This window comes from Anas acuta, chromosome 26, assembly GCF_963932015.1.
Source record: "Anas acuta chromosome 26, bAnaAcu1.1, whole genome shotgun sequence".
Taxonomy (NCBI): Eukaryota; Metazoa; Chordata; class Aves; order Anseriformes; family Anatidae; genus Anas; species Anas acuta.
In genome coordinates this window covers 5,245,099-5,262,547 of record NC_089004.1, presented here as the reverse complement: position 1 = coordinate 5,262,547, position 17,449 = coordinate 5,245,099, and the positions used below count along the sequence as shown (strand labels likewise).

The 17,449-nt window shown below is 65.3% G+C and overlaps 3 protein-coding genes across 12 annotated transcripts in view; all 3 read left to right on the top strand.

The window, feature by feature from the left end:
- The first annotated feature begins 316 nt into the window (after nt 1-316).
- SLC39A3 (solute carrier family 39 member 3) lies at nt 317-5,738 on the top strand. 3 transcript variants are annotated; one of them, XM_068661937.1, is made up of 5 exons: nt 321-376; nt 1,091-1,160; nt 1,782-2,065; nt 2,152-2,420; nt 2,989-5,738. In XM_068661937.1, exons 4-5 carry the CDS (start codon nt 2,214-2,216, stop codon nt 3,703-3,705), a joined length of 924 nt encoding a protein of 307 aa, XP_068518038.1. In that variant the 5' UTR covers nt 321-376; nt 1,091-1,160; nt 1,782-2,065; nt 2,152-2,213; the 3' UTR covers nt 3,706-5,738. The 3 variants fall into 3 exon arrangements, with proteins under 3 accessions (XP_068518040.1, XP_068518038.1, XP_068518039.1); XM_068661939.1 differs by lacking the exon at nt 1,782-2,065 and having other exon boundaries at nt 317-376; XM_068661938.1 differs by lacking the exon at nt 321-376 and having other exon boundaries at nt 990-1,160.
- A 1,232-nt stretch (nt 5,739-6,970) lies between these two features.
- Nucleotides 6,971-10,658, top strand: DIRAS1 (DIRAS family GTPase 1). The gene is made up of 2 exons (XM_068661943.1): nt 6,971-7,241; nt 9,009-10,658. The coding sequence occupies exon 2, from the start codon at nt 9,033-9,035 to the stop codon at nt 9,627-9,629; it is 597 nt and encodes a 198-aa protein (XP_068518044.1). The 5' UTR covers nt 6,971-7,241; nt 9,009-9,032; the 3' UTR covers nt 9,630-10,658.
- A 2,579-nt stretch (nt 10,659-13,237) lies between these two features.
- Nucleotides 13,238-17,449, top strand: part of GNG7 (G protein subunit gamma 7) — a 63,213-nt gene continuing 59,001 nt past the window's right edge. The window contains exons 1-2 of one of the 8 annotated variants that reach the window (XR_011090092.1): nt 15,826-16,389; nt 16,580-16,699. The gene's annotated coding sequence lies outside the window, so the exon portion shown is untranslated. Of the gene's footprint in view, nt 13,307-14,949; nt 14,965-15,825; nt 16,390-16,555; nt 16,700-17,449 lie in introns of those variants that run through there. The other 7 variants (XM_068661947.1, XR_011090094.1, XR_011090095.1 and 4 more) reach the window with 7 other exon arrangements.

Genomic DNA, 17,449 nt, shown 5'->3' with positions numbered 1-17,449 from the left:
AATGAAGGGATTTCCGCGGTTCTTTAACCAAACCCAGCCCGAGCCCTGCTGCAAGCCGAGGCCCCCCCGGTGCCGGTCCCGGTCCCGGTCCCGGTCCCGGCCCCGTCAGCACCGGCGGCCCCGGACAGCGCTGCGGGCCCGGCGCTACCCCGGAACCTTCGGTCTCCGTCCCCATTTCCAGCCGGGCTCCGTTCCCCGCCGCACCCGGGGGCTCTGGCAGCGTGCCCGCCTCAGGGCGTGGGCGGGCTGACGGGCAGCCCTCTCGACCAATCACCAGCCGCGCTGCCTCCTCTCAGCCAATAGGAGGGCGGAAGGCGCGAGCGGGGGCGGGCGTTGTGCGGGGGCCGCTTGGACGGGGCGCGAGCGGAGCCGGAGCGTGAGTGGGGGGGCAACGGGGAGCGGGGGGGGGGGCGGTTGCCGGGGTAACGGCGGGGGGCGGGGCTGCTGGGGGCAGGGGGGGAACTGGGGGGGGAACTGGGGGAACTGGTGAGGTCAGGGGTGGGGAAACTGGGACGGTTGGGGGGGGTAACTGGGGGCCCGGGGTCCGTTACTGGGGTAACTGGGGCAGACGGGAAAGGAACTGGGGTAACTGGGACGGTTGGGGGGGGAACTGGGATAACTGGGGTGGTTGGGGGGGGGAACTGGGGGAACTGGTGAGGTCAGGGGTGGGGAACTGGGGCGGTTGGGGGGGGAACTGGGACGGTTGGGAGGGGGTAACTGGGAGAACTGGGGCGGTTGGGGGGGGAACTGGGGGCCCGGGGTCCGTTACTGGGGTAACTGGGGCAGACAGGAAGGGAACTGGGGGAACTGGGACGGTAGAGGGGGTAACCAGGGACCTGGGGCTGTTACTGGGGGAACTGGGGCGGTCGAGGAGGGGGAACTGGGACAAATGGGACGGTCAGGAGGGGTTAACTGGGGCAACTGGGGCTGGTGGGTGGGTAGGTGGGGTAACTGGGGCGGTCGGGGGGGTAACTGGGGGCCAGGGGGCGTTCCTGGGGTAACTGGGACTGTCAGGGGTGGGGCGGCGAGCCCAGCGGCGCTGAATTAATTCTTTTTTAATTCTTTTTTTTATTTTTTATTTTTTTTACAGAATTTTCAGGCTGCCGAGGTCGTCCGGGCGTTGGAGGCAGCGCCTGCCGCACGTCGGGACGGAGCGCGAGGTATTCCCGCTGCACTTTGTGGCTCAGCTGCTTTCCTCCGCGGGTCGCGGGGCACCAGGGGAGCTCCAGGCTCTGCTGGGGGCTTCGGGCTAGGAAAAAAAAAAAAAAGAAAAAAAGAAAAAAGCTGAAGGTTTGCTGAGCTTCCTCCAGGGGAGGTGAGAATTGTGGAAAAAGGAATTTTTTTGCCTCCAGTGATGTCTCCAGGTGTCCCTATCCCGGGAGCCGGGTGCGGTGCCTCGGCACCCAGCAAACGAATTCCCTTCTGGTTTGGGACCCCACGAGGGGTTATTTTGGAGGGATTTTAGGCTCAGGGCTCGCTCAGACCCGGCTCCTCTGCTGGGTTCAGCAGGAGCGAGTCGAGCAGCATCACCCGAGCTGGGTTTTGTGCTGAACGGCGCTTTCCGTTCAGCAGGACCCGCTCATGTCTTTAAAAATAGATTTAATTTCGTTATTTTTTTTTTAAATGGCTCTAGGAAAACGAGTTTAACTGCTGCTGCACCTAACCTGGAGGGAAAAATCTTTCTGATCAAGCCACTTGTCGTGACCCAGGCAGCTCAGACCTTGCATTTTTCTCACCATCTGCCTCTTTTGTCACACGCTGTGGGTTTGAAACCCTCGCAGTGGATTTCCCCTCAGGTTTTCCCTTTAGAGAGCTGCACATCGACCGGTAACCAAAATTCGGTAACCAAAATTCCTCGGGCTCCTGGGACGGAGCAAACAGCCACCTGCAGAGGCTGCGACCCGCCCCGGCAGGACGGTGACGGTGGCTCAGGACCAAATCTGCTCGTCTCATTTGAAGGGAGACCTTTAATTTCATTTCCCAGTGAAATGGAGAGCCACCAGCACAAGCCCACCTTCATTTCTCGTGGTTAACATCAAAGCCTCCACCCTTTGGCCGGGCTCAGGTGGATTTTAAGGCAAGATGGAGCATTTTGTGCCTGGCGCTGTGTAGGTGTTTCTAAAGAACCTCTCTTTTCCCTCCTGCCCGCAGCTCTGCTCCAGGAGCACCTCTCCCTTCGCCCTTTGCCTGCTGCAGCCCCCCCGGGCAGCGCCATGAAGATCGTGGTGGCCAAAGTTCTGTGCCTGCTGGGCATCTGCGTCCTCATGCTGGCCGGCTCCCTCCTCCCCGTCAAGATCATCGAGGCCGATTCCGAGAAGGCTCAGCGCTCCAGGAAAGTCATCGCCCTCTGCAATTCCTTCGGAGGAGGGGTCTTCCTGGCCACCTGCTTCAACGCCCTGCTGCCGGCCGTCAGGGGCAAGGTAACTGCTGACAGCCCCCCGGGGGGCTGCGGGGAGCCCGTGCTGCTCTGTGCACCCTGCCCCTGGGGAAAAGGAGGGGTAGGGGCCACCCCCAGCCAGAGGGACCCGTTAAGCCCCCTCAGAAACCTCTGGTGTTTCGGGTCACGCAGGAGCACAGCCCCTGCCTCCCGTTCAGCTCCTGTGGAGTCTGCTTGGGAAGTTTTTGTGATGCAGGAGGAGGCTGAGCATCACCTGGGGGGCTGGGCTCAAACTCCTGCCCTCGAGCCAGTGTTTGAAACACCCAGAGAGCCCCCGACCTCCTGCTGGAAGGCAAAGAGCTGCCCAGTTCCTTGCACTGAGGCCTGGATGCAGGCTGTTAAAGCATCACAGATGAGTTTCGTGTCATTGTGGGCACACAGCAGGAATTTTTATTGTTATGGAGCCCAGATTTCCCCCCTCTCTTCTGCTGCTGGACATTTTCTTCCCAGAAGGGGCTTTGTAGGAAACTGGGAGAGCTTCCCGACGGCTCCCTGGGTGCCTGTAGGGATCCAAAGGTTTGTTTCACCGCGGGCTGTGTGCTTTGTCCTAGCTCGACGAGGTTCTTAAGCAGGGGAACGTGACCACGGACTACCCGGTGGCTGAGACCATCATGATGCTTGGCTTCTTCGTCACGGTCTTCGTGGAACAGCTTGTCTTGACCTTCCAGAAGGAAAAACCTTCCTTCATCGACCTGGAGACCTTCAACGCCGGCTCGGATGTGGGCAGCGACTCGGAATACGAGAGCCCCTTCATCGCCTCGTCCCGCGGGCACGGCCGGCACGGCCACGGCCTGAGCCCCCAGGAGCTGTCCCGCTCCAGCCCCTTGCGGCTCCTGGGCCTGGCTTTTGCCTTGTGCACCCACTCCATCTTCGAGGGCCTGGCCCTGGGCTTGCAGGAGGAAGGAGGCAAAGTCCTGAGCTTGTTCCTGGGCGTCGCCATCCACGAGACGCTGGTGGCCGTGGCGCTGGGCATCAGCATGGCCAAAGCCTCGCTGCCCATGAAGGACGCGGCGAAAATGGCCGTGACGGTCAGCCTGATGATCCCCCTGGGCATCAGCATCGGGATGGGGATCGAGAGCACCCAGAGCGCCGCCAGCAACGTGGCCTCGCTGCTGCTGCAAGGCGTGGCGGGGGGAACTTTCCTCTTCATCACCTTCTTTGAGATCCTGGCCAAGGAGCTGGAGGACAAGCACGACCGCCTGCTGAAGGTCCTGTTCCTGGCGCTGGGCTACGCCGTGCTGGCGGGGTTGGTTTTCTTCAAGTGGTGAGGTCGGGAGCGGTGGGGGACCCAACCTCACCTCCTGCCCCTCGCGGCCGGCCCCGACAGGAGCCTGCTGGCAGCCCAGGGGGGACGCTGAAGCTTGGCAGCCACGCTGAACACCCCGATCCAGGAGGTGTTTTGGCACCGACCCGAAGGAGGGGAGTTTTCTCCTCTGTGCTCAGAGGGAGAGGAAAAAAAACCCACGAGGAGTGTCCCAGCGTAGGGGTCACGAGGCGCTGCCCCTGCCCCTCGGGTCTGCGGGTGCAGAGAGGACTGGGGACAGCACGAGGCTGGTTCTGGGGCTGCCCCCAGAGCTCTCGGGCTCGTTGTTTCCCATTGACCTGCACAGCCGCCCCCTCCCTCCTTCCCTCCCCTCGCACAAACTCGGGCCGAGCCTCGGCTTCCTTCCCACCCAGGCTCTGAGGAGGTGAGAAACCGGGACCGAAACGAAGGCAGAGGCAGGTGGGACCGCGGCTCGCACAGCTGCACGAAGCTGCTCCTGCTCGCTTAGATTTTGAGCAAAACCTGGTTGTAATAGCTGCCAAAAATAACATCCCTGCTGGGGCTGCTCGGGAGGACTGTTGCCACAGCTCCCGCTGAGCCCAGCTTCCATTTTAACCCACAAACGGCTCCGGGAGCTTTTCCTTCTCGGAGTGATTAACGGCAGGAACGAGGCCGGGCCCTGCCCCATCCCCTGCTCCGTTCTCGTCTCATCCCCTGAAGGAAACCTGCAGCCGCGTTAACGCATCCTCGGAGAGATCTCACGCCCCCGTACCTGAAGCCCGGGATCCATTAGCGCGTGAGAAACGGGCAGCAGCAGCCTCCAGCATTAATATTTCAGTTTATTTCACGTTTAAATCATCTGCAGGGAACTGAGCGGCTGCAGGGCTGCTCCCCGGCCTCGGCCCCGGATTCCAGCGGTGAGGTTCTGGGGGGGGGTCCTGCTGCTGCTTTCAAAGGAGGGAGAGGAGAAATCTCTTCCCCCTGGGGGCTGATTAAAGCAGCCTCCATCTGACTGCGTGTCCGCGGGGAGCTCGCTGTGCCCGCACCCCGCGGCGATCCCTCGTGTTCGCCCTCCTGGGCCGGGAGCTCGGATCAGAGGCTGGCAGCAGGAGCGAGCCCCCTCCGTTCCCCCCCCCCCGGCCTCGTTGCTTTGGCAGGAGATGGATTTTAACGAGACGTGGCCATCGCTCCTGCCGCAGCTCCCCCAGGCAGAGCAGAGCTCACGGAGGCGCTGATGGAGATGGAGCAGCGTGGAGGCTCCGTGGAGGCTCCGTGGAGGCACCGCAGCCCCTGACCACAACCCAAAAGGAACGGGGGGGCTGCGAACCAGCCCCCCAAAGCAGCTCTTGGCACAGCTGCAGCGCGTGGAAGCTGATGGGGGGGGGAGCATCTGATGGGGCCTGGTGCTCGGCGCCTTAATTGCTGCAACGAACCCGAGTCAATTAATCTGGCTTTGAAAAACCTGGAGCGGGAAGGGGGGGGGGGGGGAGGAGGGAGAGGGAGAGGGTTATTTTGGGCCTGCGATGACACAAATTAGCAGGGCCTGACGAGAATGGAATTTGCTTGGACGTGGGGAACCTGGGGGTGTTATTTCAATTTCACCTCCCCCAGCAGCCCTTGGGGGGGGGCGTGTGGGACCTGCTGCTCATCCCGGGCAGGTGGGATGCTGGCTCCTGTTTTTCTGCCTCCATCTCCCGTGTCATTTTTTTTCTTTTTTTTGCAGCTATTTGCTCTATTTGAAGGATCCTTCCCCCAGCTGGGGGGGGGGGGCGGAGGGGTCTCACAGAGCATCACCACCACCCCCCATGGCCGGCGGGGTGGCTGTGAGCAGTGTGGTGGGGGGGGGTTGTGCTGGATCCCCGTTTTTCCACCTTTTTTTATCCCGATGGGGTGTGGGAGCAGCCTGGTGGGGGGGCCACACGGCTGGGGGTGTCCCTGGCACCGGGGGGGGGCTTTGCCTGTCCCTAACAGTCAGCTCCTGCCTGTGGAGGAGGAAGACCCCCGCTGTGCTCCCAATAAACACCCTGCCCCTCTCCACCTTGCTGCCTCTTTATTTCCAACCCCGCGCCTCGCCACCACCTCGGGGTGCCCGGATCAGACCCCGCTGCCCCTTCCCCATCCCGGGGACGTGCCCGAGCTCCTGGGGGGGAGCGGGGAAGGGCAGCAGCCCCCTCCCCACGCAGCCCCCATCCCTTTGCAGCCCCGCGCGTGCGCGGCCGCCCCGCAGCAGCCAGCAGAGCCCCCCCGTTGCGTCAGGCGTCGCGGGGAGCTGGGGAGTGAATGAACGGAGGAGGAGCCGCAGCTAAAATGATCAAGGAAATTCATTCATTTCCTCTAACGAGTAGTACCCGGCTGCCTCAGAACGCTGCGGGGACGGGGGGCTGCGGCTGGCGGCCCCCCAGGACGAGGCCGGTGTCCCCCTGCAGGGGCCCGTGGTTTTTTGGAGGGGGTTTCACATTGGGGTGCGTGTCGCTGGGTGCCGTGGTGGGGGCCACGCTGCTCCTCCGGCAGCTATTAATAGCAGCTGCGGATTTTAATTGCTGCTGCTCGTCAAGGAGGGGGAGTCACGAGGCCCAGCAGTGCCACCCGGCAGCCCCCGGCCCCACGCGGGGCCTGCAGCCCCCGGGGGCTTTGAGAGCCCCCTGTGTGTGCCTGGGTGTCCCCCTGTCCCCGTCCAGGTGTCCCTGTCTCTGTGTCCGTGTCCATCCCCGTGTCCCTCTGTCCCCATCCCTGTCCGTGTGTCCCATCCCTGTCCGTGTGTCCCCAGCTGTCTGTGTCCCATCCCTATCCATCTGTCCCCTTCCCTGTCCCTCTGTTCCCACCCCTGTCCGTGCGTCCCATCCCTGTCAGTGCGTCCCCATCCCTCTCTGTCCGTCTGTCCCTATCCCTGTCCGTCTGTCCCTGTCCCCATCCGTGTCCGTGTGTCCCATCCCTGTCTGCACATCCCCATCCCCATCTGTCCGTGTGTCCCCATCCCTGTCCATCTGTCCCCATCCCTGTCCGTGTGTCCCTGTCCGTCTGTCCCCATCCCTATCGGTGCGTCCCCATCCCCGGCTGTCCCCCTGTCCCCATCCCTGTCCCCCCGTCCCAATCCTTGTCCCTGCCCCGATCCCAGTCCCAGTCCCCCTCCCTGTCCCTGTCCCGGTCCCGGTCCCCCCGTCCCGGTCCCGCTTGGCTCGGGGCTGAGCCCGGGGGTCCGGCGGGGCGGGCGCGGCGGGCGGGGCCGGCGGCGGGGCGGGCTCGGCTCTGCGGCGGCCGCACCGCACCGCACCGAGCCGTGCCGAGCCGAGCCGAGCCGAGCTGAACCGAACCGAGCCCAGCCGAGCCGTGCACAGCCCCCCCCCGGCCCCACCGCACCGCTCCCGGTCCCTCCGGACCCGACCGGGCCGTCCCGGGCCGAACCGAACCGAGCCGAGCCGAGCCGGGCGAACCGGAGCCGCCGCACCGGGAGCGCACCGGGAGCGCACCGGGGCCGGGCCGGGCCATGCGCTGAGGCCGCCGCGCAGCCCGCAGCCAAGGGCGGATCCCGGGCAGGACACGGTGAGGCGGCGGCACCGCAATGCGCCCCGCGGGGGGACCGGGAAAAGGCCGGGGGGCGGCGTGGGGGGGGGTCCCCGGCAAGGGCAGGGCACGGCCGGGAGCGGGGCGGGGACCCGGAGCCGTCCCTGCCCCTGTCCCCGTCCCTGTCCCCATCCTCCAGCCCCATCCTGCCCCCCCAGCATCCTCCTGCTGCTGCTGCTCCTCCATCCCCGTCCCTCTCTCCTCCATCCTCAGCCCTCTCCCCCCCATCCCTATTCCTCTCCTCCCTCCCCTTTCCCCCTCCCCTCCCCTCCCCATCCCTCTCCCCTCCATCCCCGTCCCTCTCCTCCCCCCCCATCCTGCCCCTCTCCCCCCCCCATCCCCAGCCCCCCACCCTCTGTTTATCTCCCCCGGCGCTGGGGGGGGGGGGCGCTGAGCTGGAGGACGCGTGGGGGGGTGCAGGGGGTGCAGAGCCCCAGCAGGATCAGGCCCCATCCCCAGTGTTGTGTTCACAGGGCGAGGGGCTGGTGGGGGCCAGGCGATGCCACGGGGCCCAGAAGCACCCCTGGGTGCTGCAGAGGCCCCATCCTGCCCCCCCCCCCCCGGTGCCCCACGCCGTGGCAGTGGGGCTGGGGGCATCTTTGGCCGTGCCGTGGGCAGGTGGGACCGGCAGGACCGAGCTCCGGTGTCCCCAGGCACCGGCTGAGCCACGGCCTCTGCTCCGTGTCCGTGTGCCCACGACGCCTCCGGGCCCGTGGGGGCATTTTCCTGCCCCGTGCTGCAGGACCCAAAGCAGAACGGGCTCCTCGGTGCCAAGGCCACGGTGATGGGCTCCTGCCCCGGCCACGTGCGTGCCCGGGTGCCTGGGGACGTGCTGGGGCCTGTGGGGTCCCCTGGATGCACCCAGGGCTGAGGGACCTGGGGCACCCCATGGGAGCGGGACAGACCTGACCCCAAACCCAGCCATCCAAACCCAAACCGTGCCCTTGTGCCCTACTCAGGTGCCCGTTCCCATCCCTCCAGGTGCCTTTGGGATGGCTCCTTTGGGAACGCAGCCCCACGGCAGCATTAACCTCTCCAAACCATCACGCTCTGCCGGGGGAGCCAAGATGCTCCTGCACGCACGGGGACACCCCGTGGGGACCCGGCAGAGACACGAGCCTGCGGCCGTGTGTCACCCGTGGCCATGTGTCACCGTCCCCCGATGTCACCAACCCCCGGTGCCTGCAGCCCCGCTCCGTCCCCAGGCTGGGAGCGGTGGCACGGGGCAGCGCAGCAGGCGCCGAGCTCTGTGCGTGAAATGGCACCTCCTTACGCAGCAGATCCGGCACCGTGGCAGAGCTGGGGGGGCTGCGGGCACCGCTGGCTCCTCGCTGGGCCGGGGGCTGCCCCACGGCACCGCTCCCGCTGCCGGGGGTGCCCGCTGTGACCCCCCCCCCCTCCTCTCCGTCAGTCTCAGCCGCAGCTGCTGCGCCGGTGGCCACGGCTCGGCCATATGGCCGCGGCACGGGGGGGGCTGGTAAAAATAGCCAGAGCTGCTGCACCCCCGGCGGGCCAGCGCCATCCTGCCCCGCTGCCCGGCAAGGGCGTCCCAAGGGCAGGGGGAGTTTTGGCACCGGGGGGGCCCAGGACCCCCCTCGCTGTATCCAGGATGAGAGCACCACCAGAGCAGGGGGCTGGCGAGGGTTTTGGGGGTGTCCCTGTTGCCCCCCCAGGATGGGGCTGGGGGTTTCCATCCCGAAGCCCCCGCTGGCACCGTGACGCGCGCCCTCTGCCCTCTCCTTGCAGCGGCGGCAGCTTCTCCGGGGCACGATGCCGGAGCAGAGCAACGATTACCGGGTGGTGGTGTTCGGCGCCGGCGGCGTGGGCAAGAGCTCGCTGGTGCTGCGCTTCGTCAAGGGGACGTTCCGGGACACCTACATCCCCACCATCGAGGACACCTACCGCCAGGTGATCAGCTGCGACAAGAGCGTCTGCACCCTGCAGATCACCGACACCACGGGCAGCCACCAGTTCCCGGCCATGCAGCGCCTCTCCATCTCCAAGGGCCATGCCTTCATCCTGGTCTTCTCCGTCACCAGCAAGCAGTCCCTGGAGGAGCTGAAGCCCATCTACCAGCAGATCGTGCAGATCAAGGGCAGCGTGGAGAGCATCCCCATCATGCTGGTGGGCAACAAGTGCGACGAGACCCAGCGGGAGGTGGAGAGCCGCGAGGGGGAGGCCGTGGCCAAGGAGTGGAAGTGCGCCTTCATGGAGACCTCGGCCAAGATGAACTACAACGTCAAGGAGCTCTTCCAGGAGCTGCTCAACCTGGAGAAGAGGAGGAACGTCAGCCTCACCATCGACGGCAAGCGCTCCAGCAAGCAGAAGAGGACAGACAAAATCAAGGGGAAGTGCAGCGTCATGTAGAGCCCCGGACTGGCCCGCGCGCCCCCCTCCCGGTGTCCCCTCCCTCCCCTCCTCCACGGCCGGACAGCGGTGGCATCGCAGCGGGGCCGTCCCCTCGCCCTCCCCGTGGCCGTGTTGGGGGGGGGCTGTGGCAGGTCGGCAGCCCCAGGGGTGGGGGGCGATGGTGGGGCTGGGACATGGACCCGTGGGGACATGGATGGGGACACGAGGCTGGGCACGCGTCCACGCACCGCAGCACAACCGGACACTGGGACATGGGGACGGGGACAACACGTGGGGACCCCACCGGGAGCAGAGCCTGGGGCCACGGAGCGGGTCCCGGCCCCCCCAACCCCCCTCGGGCCCCGTGCATGGGAAGGACGGTGCCAGGCGGGGGTGGCGGTGTCACCCCCCGGGTGACAGTCACACCACTCCCGGGCTCTCCCCGTGCCACTTGCTGTGCTCTTCCCTGGGCAGGAGCCCCCCCCCAGCTGCACCCCGCTGCCCGCAGAGCCCCCAGCCCCATTCCCATCCCCAGGGCCCCCCCCCCAGCAGCCCGGAGCCGCCAGCCCAAGCACAAAGCATCGGGTCCGACGGCGGTCCTGACCCAGCACAATCCTGGCGAGCTCGGACACAGACCCCCCCCCCCAGCACCCCCACCGGCCGTGAGTGCGGTCGGGGTCCCCCCTGCTCCTGCAGAGCCCCCCCCCAAAATCCCCAGCACCCCCCATCCGCTGTCCCCCCCACCCTATGGCCCCCCAGCTTGTTCCCCCCCCTGGCCGGAGCGGGGCCCCCGTGCCGCCAGCAGCCCCCCCAAATCCTTTTGGGGTTCGCCCCTCGCTCCGGCCCCGCTCCCCGTGCCCCAGGGCCGCGCAGCCCCCACGCCGCGGGGGTGCCAAGAGCAGGGCGGCCCCCCCCCCTTCGTGCTGCACCCCCTCCCCGCTCCCCCGGCGTTTTCGGAGGCGAGCCGAGCGACCAGGGGACAAGGTGCCGCGACGATGTAGCCTTTATTCTAGAAATAGTCTTCCTTCAATAAAGAGATGAGAAACGCTCCTGCCTCCCCGCCGGACCTGGGGGGGGGGGCTCAGGGCCATTTTGGGGGGGGGAAATAAGGGAGATTAGGGTGTGATGTGTGATGTGTGTGCGTGTGTGTGTGTGTGTGCGCGCACGAGCGCTCGCCGTGCGCACCCGCGTGCCCGCGCACGGGGGCCGCCGGTGGGTGCCCCCCACCCCCCCGTTGCCGGCGCGGGCTGGCGGCCCCATAGGGAGGGGAGGGGAGGGAGGGGAGGGGGTGGGAGCGCGGGGCCTGCGTCATCATCATCATCATCATCATCATCATCATCATCATCATGCCAGTTGCCATGGCAACCATCCGCTCCCCCGGCGCTGCGGCCGCGTGGGCACGCGGGTGCGGGTGGGGGGCCGGGGGGGCGCAAGGGCCTCAGCAAGGGCACGGCTCTACGGGGGTGGCACGGCCCCATAGGGATGTCATGGCCCCATGGGGTTGTCGTGGCCCCATAGGGATGGCACAGCCCCATGGGGATGGCACAGCCCCATAGATGTGGCACGGCCCCATAGGGATGGCATGGCCCCATGGGGACAGGCACAGCACCCAGGGGGGTGTCACAGCACCCAGGGGGGGTCACAGCACCCATGGGTGTCACAGCACCCTGCCACCAGCCATGGGAACCTCTCCTGTCCCCGTGTCCCAGCAGGTGAGTGGGACGGGCACGTGAGGACACCCAGGGCTGGTCCCACCCATTGGGACCCCCGTGGGGTGGCAGAGACCCAGACCCAGCTGGAAGGCTCACAGATATTTATGGGGGGGTCAAAAAATCCCCAAACACACCCGGCACCTACAGCTGCTCTGCAGCACCATCAGCTTGGGGACAAAATGGGGAAGTCCCCCCCCTGCCCCCGTCCCCGTGCCTCTCATCCCCGTGCCAGCCTCTCCCCCCCCCCCGGTTCCGTTTCCATCCCAAAAGGAAGCAAAAGAGGGGCCCGGACCAGCCCCCCCCCCCCCCCCCCCCATTCTGGCTCAATTCTTCCTCTTCTGACAACCCAAAACCCCGTGCGGGGATGGAAACGGGCTCGGGGAGCGGGGGCACGGCACCGTGCGCCCCCCCCCCACCCATGGCCTTGTGCCAGCTCTCAGCACCCCCGGGGGGGGCAAAACAATGGGGACAAAAGGCGATTTGGGGACAAACCGGGCAGAATTGGGGGTGCCACAGCCCCTTGATCCCCGATCCATGAGCAGCCAAAAATAAATTTGGTTTTGAAACCCACAAAGAGCTCCGGGGTGGGGGGTCACAGCGGGTCCCCGTGTCCCCCCCCCGGTGTGTGGCTGGAGCCATATGGGCGCAAACGGGATTAGGGGAATCGGCCTCCAGCCCGCTAACGGGATTACGGCTCCGCAACCCAAACCCCAGCGGCCACACCACTGCTTCTGCGCTCAGGATGGAGGCATACTGGTGCATACTGGTGCATACTGTGCATATTGGTGTATACTGGTGAACCCAAAGACGTGACCCCCCATCCCCGTGCGCCCCCAGGGCCCCAAAGCCCTGATTTAGGGCACCGTGGGGGGGTCACTGGGGGGGTCATTGGGGTTTCTTGCACCCCGTGACTGCTGCCCGCGGCTGATTCACCCGCTGGGATTTTCCCCGTGTCCCCCCCCGCTGGAAAACCCTGGGGGAGGGTGGGGGGGGGGGGACTAGGGGCTGGGGGCGGCTGCTGGGGATCTGGGGGGGGGACACTGGGACTTGGGGGCAGCACTGGGGTTTTGGGGGGAGGGCACTGGGATTTAGGGGGGGCATTGGGATTTTGGGGGGAGCATCACTGGGATCGGGGGGGCAGTATGGGGATTTGGGGATTTTGGGGGTCAGGACTGGGATTTGTGGGGGCAGAAATGGGATCTGGGGGGGACACTGATTTTTGGGGGCAGCACTGGAATTTTGGGGAAGAATGACTGGGATCAGGGGCAGGACTGGGATTTGGGGGGGCAGCAATGGGATCTGGGGGGGGGGACACTGGGATTTGGGGGCAGAGCCAGGATTTTGGGGGGCAGCACTGGGGTTTTGGGGGGAGGGCACTGGAATTTAGGGGGGGCACTGGGATTTTGGGGGGTCAGGACTGCGATTTTGGGGGGGGGCAGCACTGGGATCGGGGGGGGACATTGGGATTTGGGGGGAAATATCACGAATTGGGGGAAAATATCAGGATTTTGGGGGTCACCCCCAGGATTTGGGGACACCCGGCTCCGCTGCCGCCCCCCCGCTCCCCCCTCATTAATATTAACCATCTCATTTACATAACCCCGCCCACTATCCCCGCCCCGCTCTCCCATTGGCTGCCCGCCCCGCCGCTCCCCATCCCCCCTCCCCTCTCCCTCCCTCCCCCTCCCTTCCCCGCGCCGCCGCCTCATCCTAACCTGCTGCCTGCCCCTCGCCCCGCCTCCTCCTCCCCGCGCGCCCCATTCCCGGCTCTCCCATTGGCTGGCGGCGCTGCCCGTCAGCGGGGGGGGGCGTGGCCGGGAGCCCCCCGCCCTGCCCGCGCCCGGCGGGGCCGCCCAGCAAGCTGCGTTGCGCGGCAGCGGCTGCTGGCTCCGGCGGCGGCGGCGGCGCCTCCCCCCCCCCCCCCAAAATTCCCGGTGCCCCCCCCCCACCACGGTTCGGAGCCCCCCCCCCCCCCCGGGACCGGTGAGGAGCTTGGGGGGGGGGGAACTGGGCAAAGGGGGGGGGTTTGGGGGGGGTCCGGTGCAGGCCGCGGCCTGGTGGAGCCCCCGGGCTGAGGGGCACGGTGGAAATGGGGGGGGGGGGGAGTGGGGGGGTCTGGGGGGGGGGATGGGGAGGGTCGTGGGGGGGTTGGGGAGGGAGGGGGGGATAAGGGGAGGTTGGGTGGTAAAAAGGGGGGGGTTTAGGGGTTAAAGGGGTGGTTGGGGGGCTTGGGGGGGGCGCTGGGGGGTCTGGGGGGGGGCCTGGGGGGCATGGGGGGGGTCGCTGGGGGGGGCTGGGGGGGGGGGTTGGGGGTTAGGGGAGGGCTGGGGGGGTGGGGGGGCCTGGGGGTGCTGGAGGTTGAGGGAGGGGGGAGGGGTTGGGGGAGGGGGGCTGGGGTGGGGGGGTGATGGGGGGGGTCATTAAGGGGGTGTAGGGGGGGTGTGTGGGGGGTTTTGGGGGCGGGGGGGCCGTGCTGGGGTCTCGGTGTTTGGGAAGGGGCGGGGGGGGGCTGGAAGGGGGGTGCGGGGGATGTTGGAACCCATGGGGGGGGTTTGGGACCGCTGTTTGGGGGGGGGGGCAGGCGGGGCACGGCCCCAGAGCCCCCCCTCGGGGGCTGGGGGGAGGCTTGGGGGGGCGATGCCCCTGGTGGGGTCACAGATGGGGGAGTTGGGGGGTGCAGGGGGTCGGGGCAGAAAGCTGGGGGGGGTCCCCAGTGGCAGGGGGGGGTCTGGGGGGCAGGTGGGGGTCAGTGCCTGGGGGGCGTTGTGCTGCGAGACCTCCAAAGGGGGGGGTGACGGCACACAAAGGCAGGAACCCCTCTGCCCCCCCCCATAATTATTAATCAGCACAAACGAGCTGCAGGTGCCCCCCCCCAGGAGCAGGGTCTGGACCCCTACAGCCCCCCCCCGGCAGCGGGGCCATGGGGGGCCCCCACTGGGGTGCCCCCAAATGTGTCCCTGGCCCCCCCTGAGCACAAAGGATCGCAGGGCGCTGGGGCTCCTCGCCCTCTGCCTGTAAGGGAGGGGGGAAAGTTGTGGGGTTTAGGGTGCTGGGTCACATTTCGTGTGTTTTTTTGGGGGAAAACCGGCAGATGTTTGGGGCTTTTTGTGGCCGTGCTCCCGGCGGGCGAGCCGACCTGCGGTGCGCCGCAGCAGCAGCGGGTAACCCGATCTGCAGCCCGAGCCCCGGGGGTAAATCGAGGCCTTTTAGGTAATTATTGGGGTTCCCTAACGAGCTGCTCCCCTATGGGGTGTGTAGGGCCAGGGCAAGGCCCTTCATCCACGGGGGTGTCCGAGCTTGGGTGATGCGTGGCCCTAAAACAAGCCCCCGGGACCTCAGGGGTTGGGTTTGTCGTCTGCTGGTTCCAGCCATCCTGGGGAAAACGCCCCCAAAAATTGGGATCGAGATCTGGGGGGGGTCCTTCTGCCGCCCTTGGTGCTGCCGGGGGGGCTGCTGGGGGGTTTGGGGGCTGGCACAGGAGGTGCCCTGATACGGGGCCACCAATTTTCCCCCCGTTTTAGCCCTGACCCCGCACTGCTGGAGGCAATCGGTGCTCCCGGACACCGGGTCCTGCCCCGGGGAGGCGTCATCCCGGCGGGCACGGGGACACGGGGCTGGGGCCGGTGACTCAGGGCTCGGAGGTTTGTTCCCCGCTCTCACGCTTCCCCTGCGGCCAGCCCGGCTTGTGCCTTCCTGCCTCGTTTCCTTATCTGCCCGCCGGAGATAACGGAGGGGAGGGGAGGGGACGGGAGGTGGGCACCCTCCTCCTCCTCCTCCTCCTGCACCCCCTGCTCCTGCCCCGCTGGCTGCCCCCAACCCCTGGGCGCTGGGAATCGCTGCTCGGTCGCTCGCTGGTGCCAAGGGGGAAGTTTTTTTTGGCTCCTTGGCGAAGGGCAGAGCTCGAGCTGTTTCCAAAGCGCCTCCTTGTCCCTTCGGTGATGGGGCTGGGGTCCGAAGGAGGATTTTTGGGTCGGTCGTCCTGCGCTCACCTCTCAGAAATCACCCGAATTTTGGTGCTGCTCGGCACGAGGCTGGCCAAAGGGACGGCCACCTCGCTGCGTCGGTGCTCGGCACCCCAAATGGGTGGCTGTGCAAAGAGCAGGGAGGTGTCTGCGGTCGTTTCGGGGGTTCTGGCGTGGGGAGGGCAGAGCGAGAGAAAAAGGGGGAGATAAAATATTGGTGTGGGGTCGCTGGTGCCCATCACGGTCCTGCCCCACGCCCCCAGCGCTGCGCTCCCCACCTTGACGAGGACTCGGAGGGCAGGGGGGGCTGGTGGGACGTGTTCCCGTTCCTCATTATGGGTTTGCAGAACGCCAGGAGAAACCAAAATGGGAAGGGAACAAAACTAAAGGACAACGTAAATGCAATTCCCTGCCGCGGCGTGGCTTGGCCACGGTGCCATAAGGACAAACCAGCAAAACTGCGGAGACTTCTTAAAAAAAATCAGTGTTTTACGTTCACCTGCTCGGTTTGCGTTTAGAAATGAATGGCTGGAGCTTGCAGAGGGGCTGGAGGGGCTGGGGCTTGCTTTTGGGTGCCAGGCTCTGGTGGCCTGGTGTAAGCAGCTCGTTTCGGGTGGCTCTGCCCCATCGCTCGGTGCAGATCTTGCTGCTGCCATCTCCGCGTCCCCTCTCATCATCTGCTCGTCCCGCTAAAAGGCCCTTTATTGAAAGGCCCCGAACAAGCGGGGCATTGTGCAACGCAGCCGTGTTTTCGTTTCGAAGGCTCCTTGTGAAAGTGAAAGCTGCGCCTGCTGGCTCGGGGTGCAGCCTCCCGGCAAGCCTCGCTGCTCTGCAAAACACCCGAAAAGCCCCGGGCTCGTTGGAGCTGAGGCTGGCCACCAAAAAAAACCTGGGCTAATTGGAGCTGAGGCTGGGCACCACAACAGATTTGGCTGAAGGAGGCGAGCCACCAGGCAGTTCTCGGTGCTGGTGGTGGTCAGCGCACGTGGTGGGAGCAGATTTTCGGTTTAATCCCCGTTTTTGGGGTTTTGGAGCTGGACTTCGGCAGGGAAGGAGCCGCGAGTTCGGGCGATTCTTCAAACTCAGCCGTGTCGGAAATCTCCGGTAGTTTTGGATTACGTTTTCTGAAGTGGGTGGGTAGGGATTGGCTGCGACCTCACCAAAAAAAAAAAAAAGAAAGAAAAAAGGAGGAAATTCGGGCACGCTGCTCTGCTGAGACACAAAACAGGAAATTTAGTTAAGGATTATGCTTTTTCATAATTTATTGCGTGTTTTTCCTCGTTCCTGCTAACAGACTAGAAAAAAAAGTTGTAGCCTGCGTAATCAGCAAGCACCTCTGAAATCTCTGAATCTGCAGCTCGAGATTGCCCTCGCTGCTGGACTGCTGAGAAGCTGCGAAAGCCGAGGAGCCGCGGTAACTCCCGCTTTGTTCTGCCCTCACCCTGCAGAAAAAGGGAGGAAGGCTGGGGAAAGGGCTGCCCGAGAGGGATTTTTAAAAACATCCCAAAAGGGCGAGCGGGGATCAGAGCTGGCCCTGGCGGTGGGCTCTGCGCTGCTGGGAGGATGGAGGTGGAGGGGGGGGACGCGTGGATGGTCCAGAGCCTCCCTTCTTCGCCTTGCCCCCCTTCGGAAGAACTAAATCTATTTTTAAACGTATAGAATCGTTGGGTGTTTGCTTTTGCGAGCCCCGAAGGCTTTTTGTCCATTTCTGCCTCGTCTGCTCTCGCGGCGAGTCCTTGTGCTGTTTTTCTGGTGTTTTAACCCTTTTCTGCTCGTCCTCAGCTTGTGCTGCTGCGGCTCCGAAACTCCGGCGGGGCTGCCCGGTAGACGAGCTACAGAAACTGCTCGTAGGAGCTTATTCCTGCTTGTAGTCATGGTTATTCTCATTTCCTCCAGTCTCAGGGTAACTTCTTTGTTTGCTGGCAGAGGATCAGTGTTTATGCTCAGACCGTGACGTCGCGCAGCTTCTCTGCTCGCTTACTCGCGATGAACTCTGGTACCGTTCCCAAACGCCAGCGCTGTGAATTCAGCCTTACTACGCGACTTCTCTACGAGATGAGGAGCACAGGCTTGTCGGAGAGCCTCTTTTCCCTTTTTTTTTTAAAGAAAATTCCCTAGTTAAGGCCAAGAAATGTGACCGTTGTGCTATTAGTTGAGGAATTAT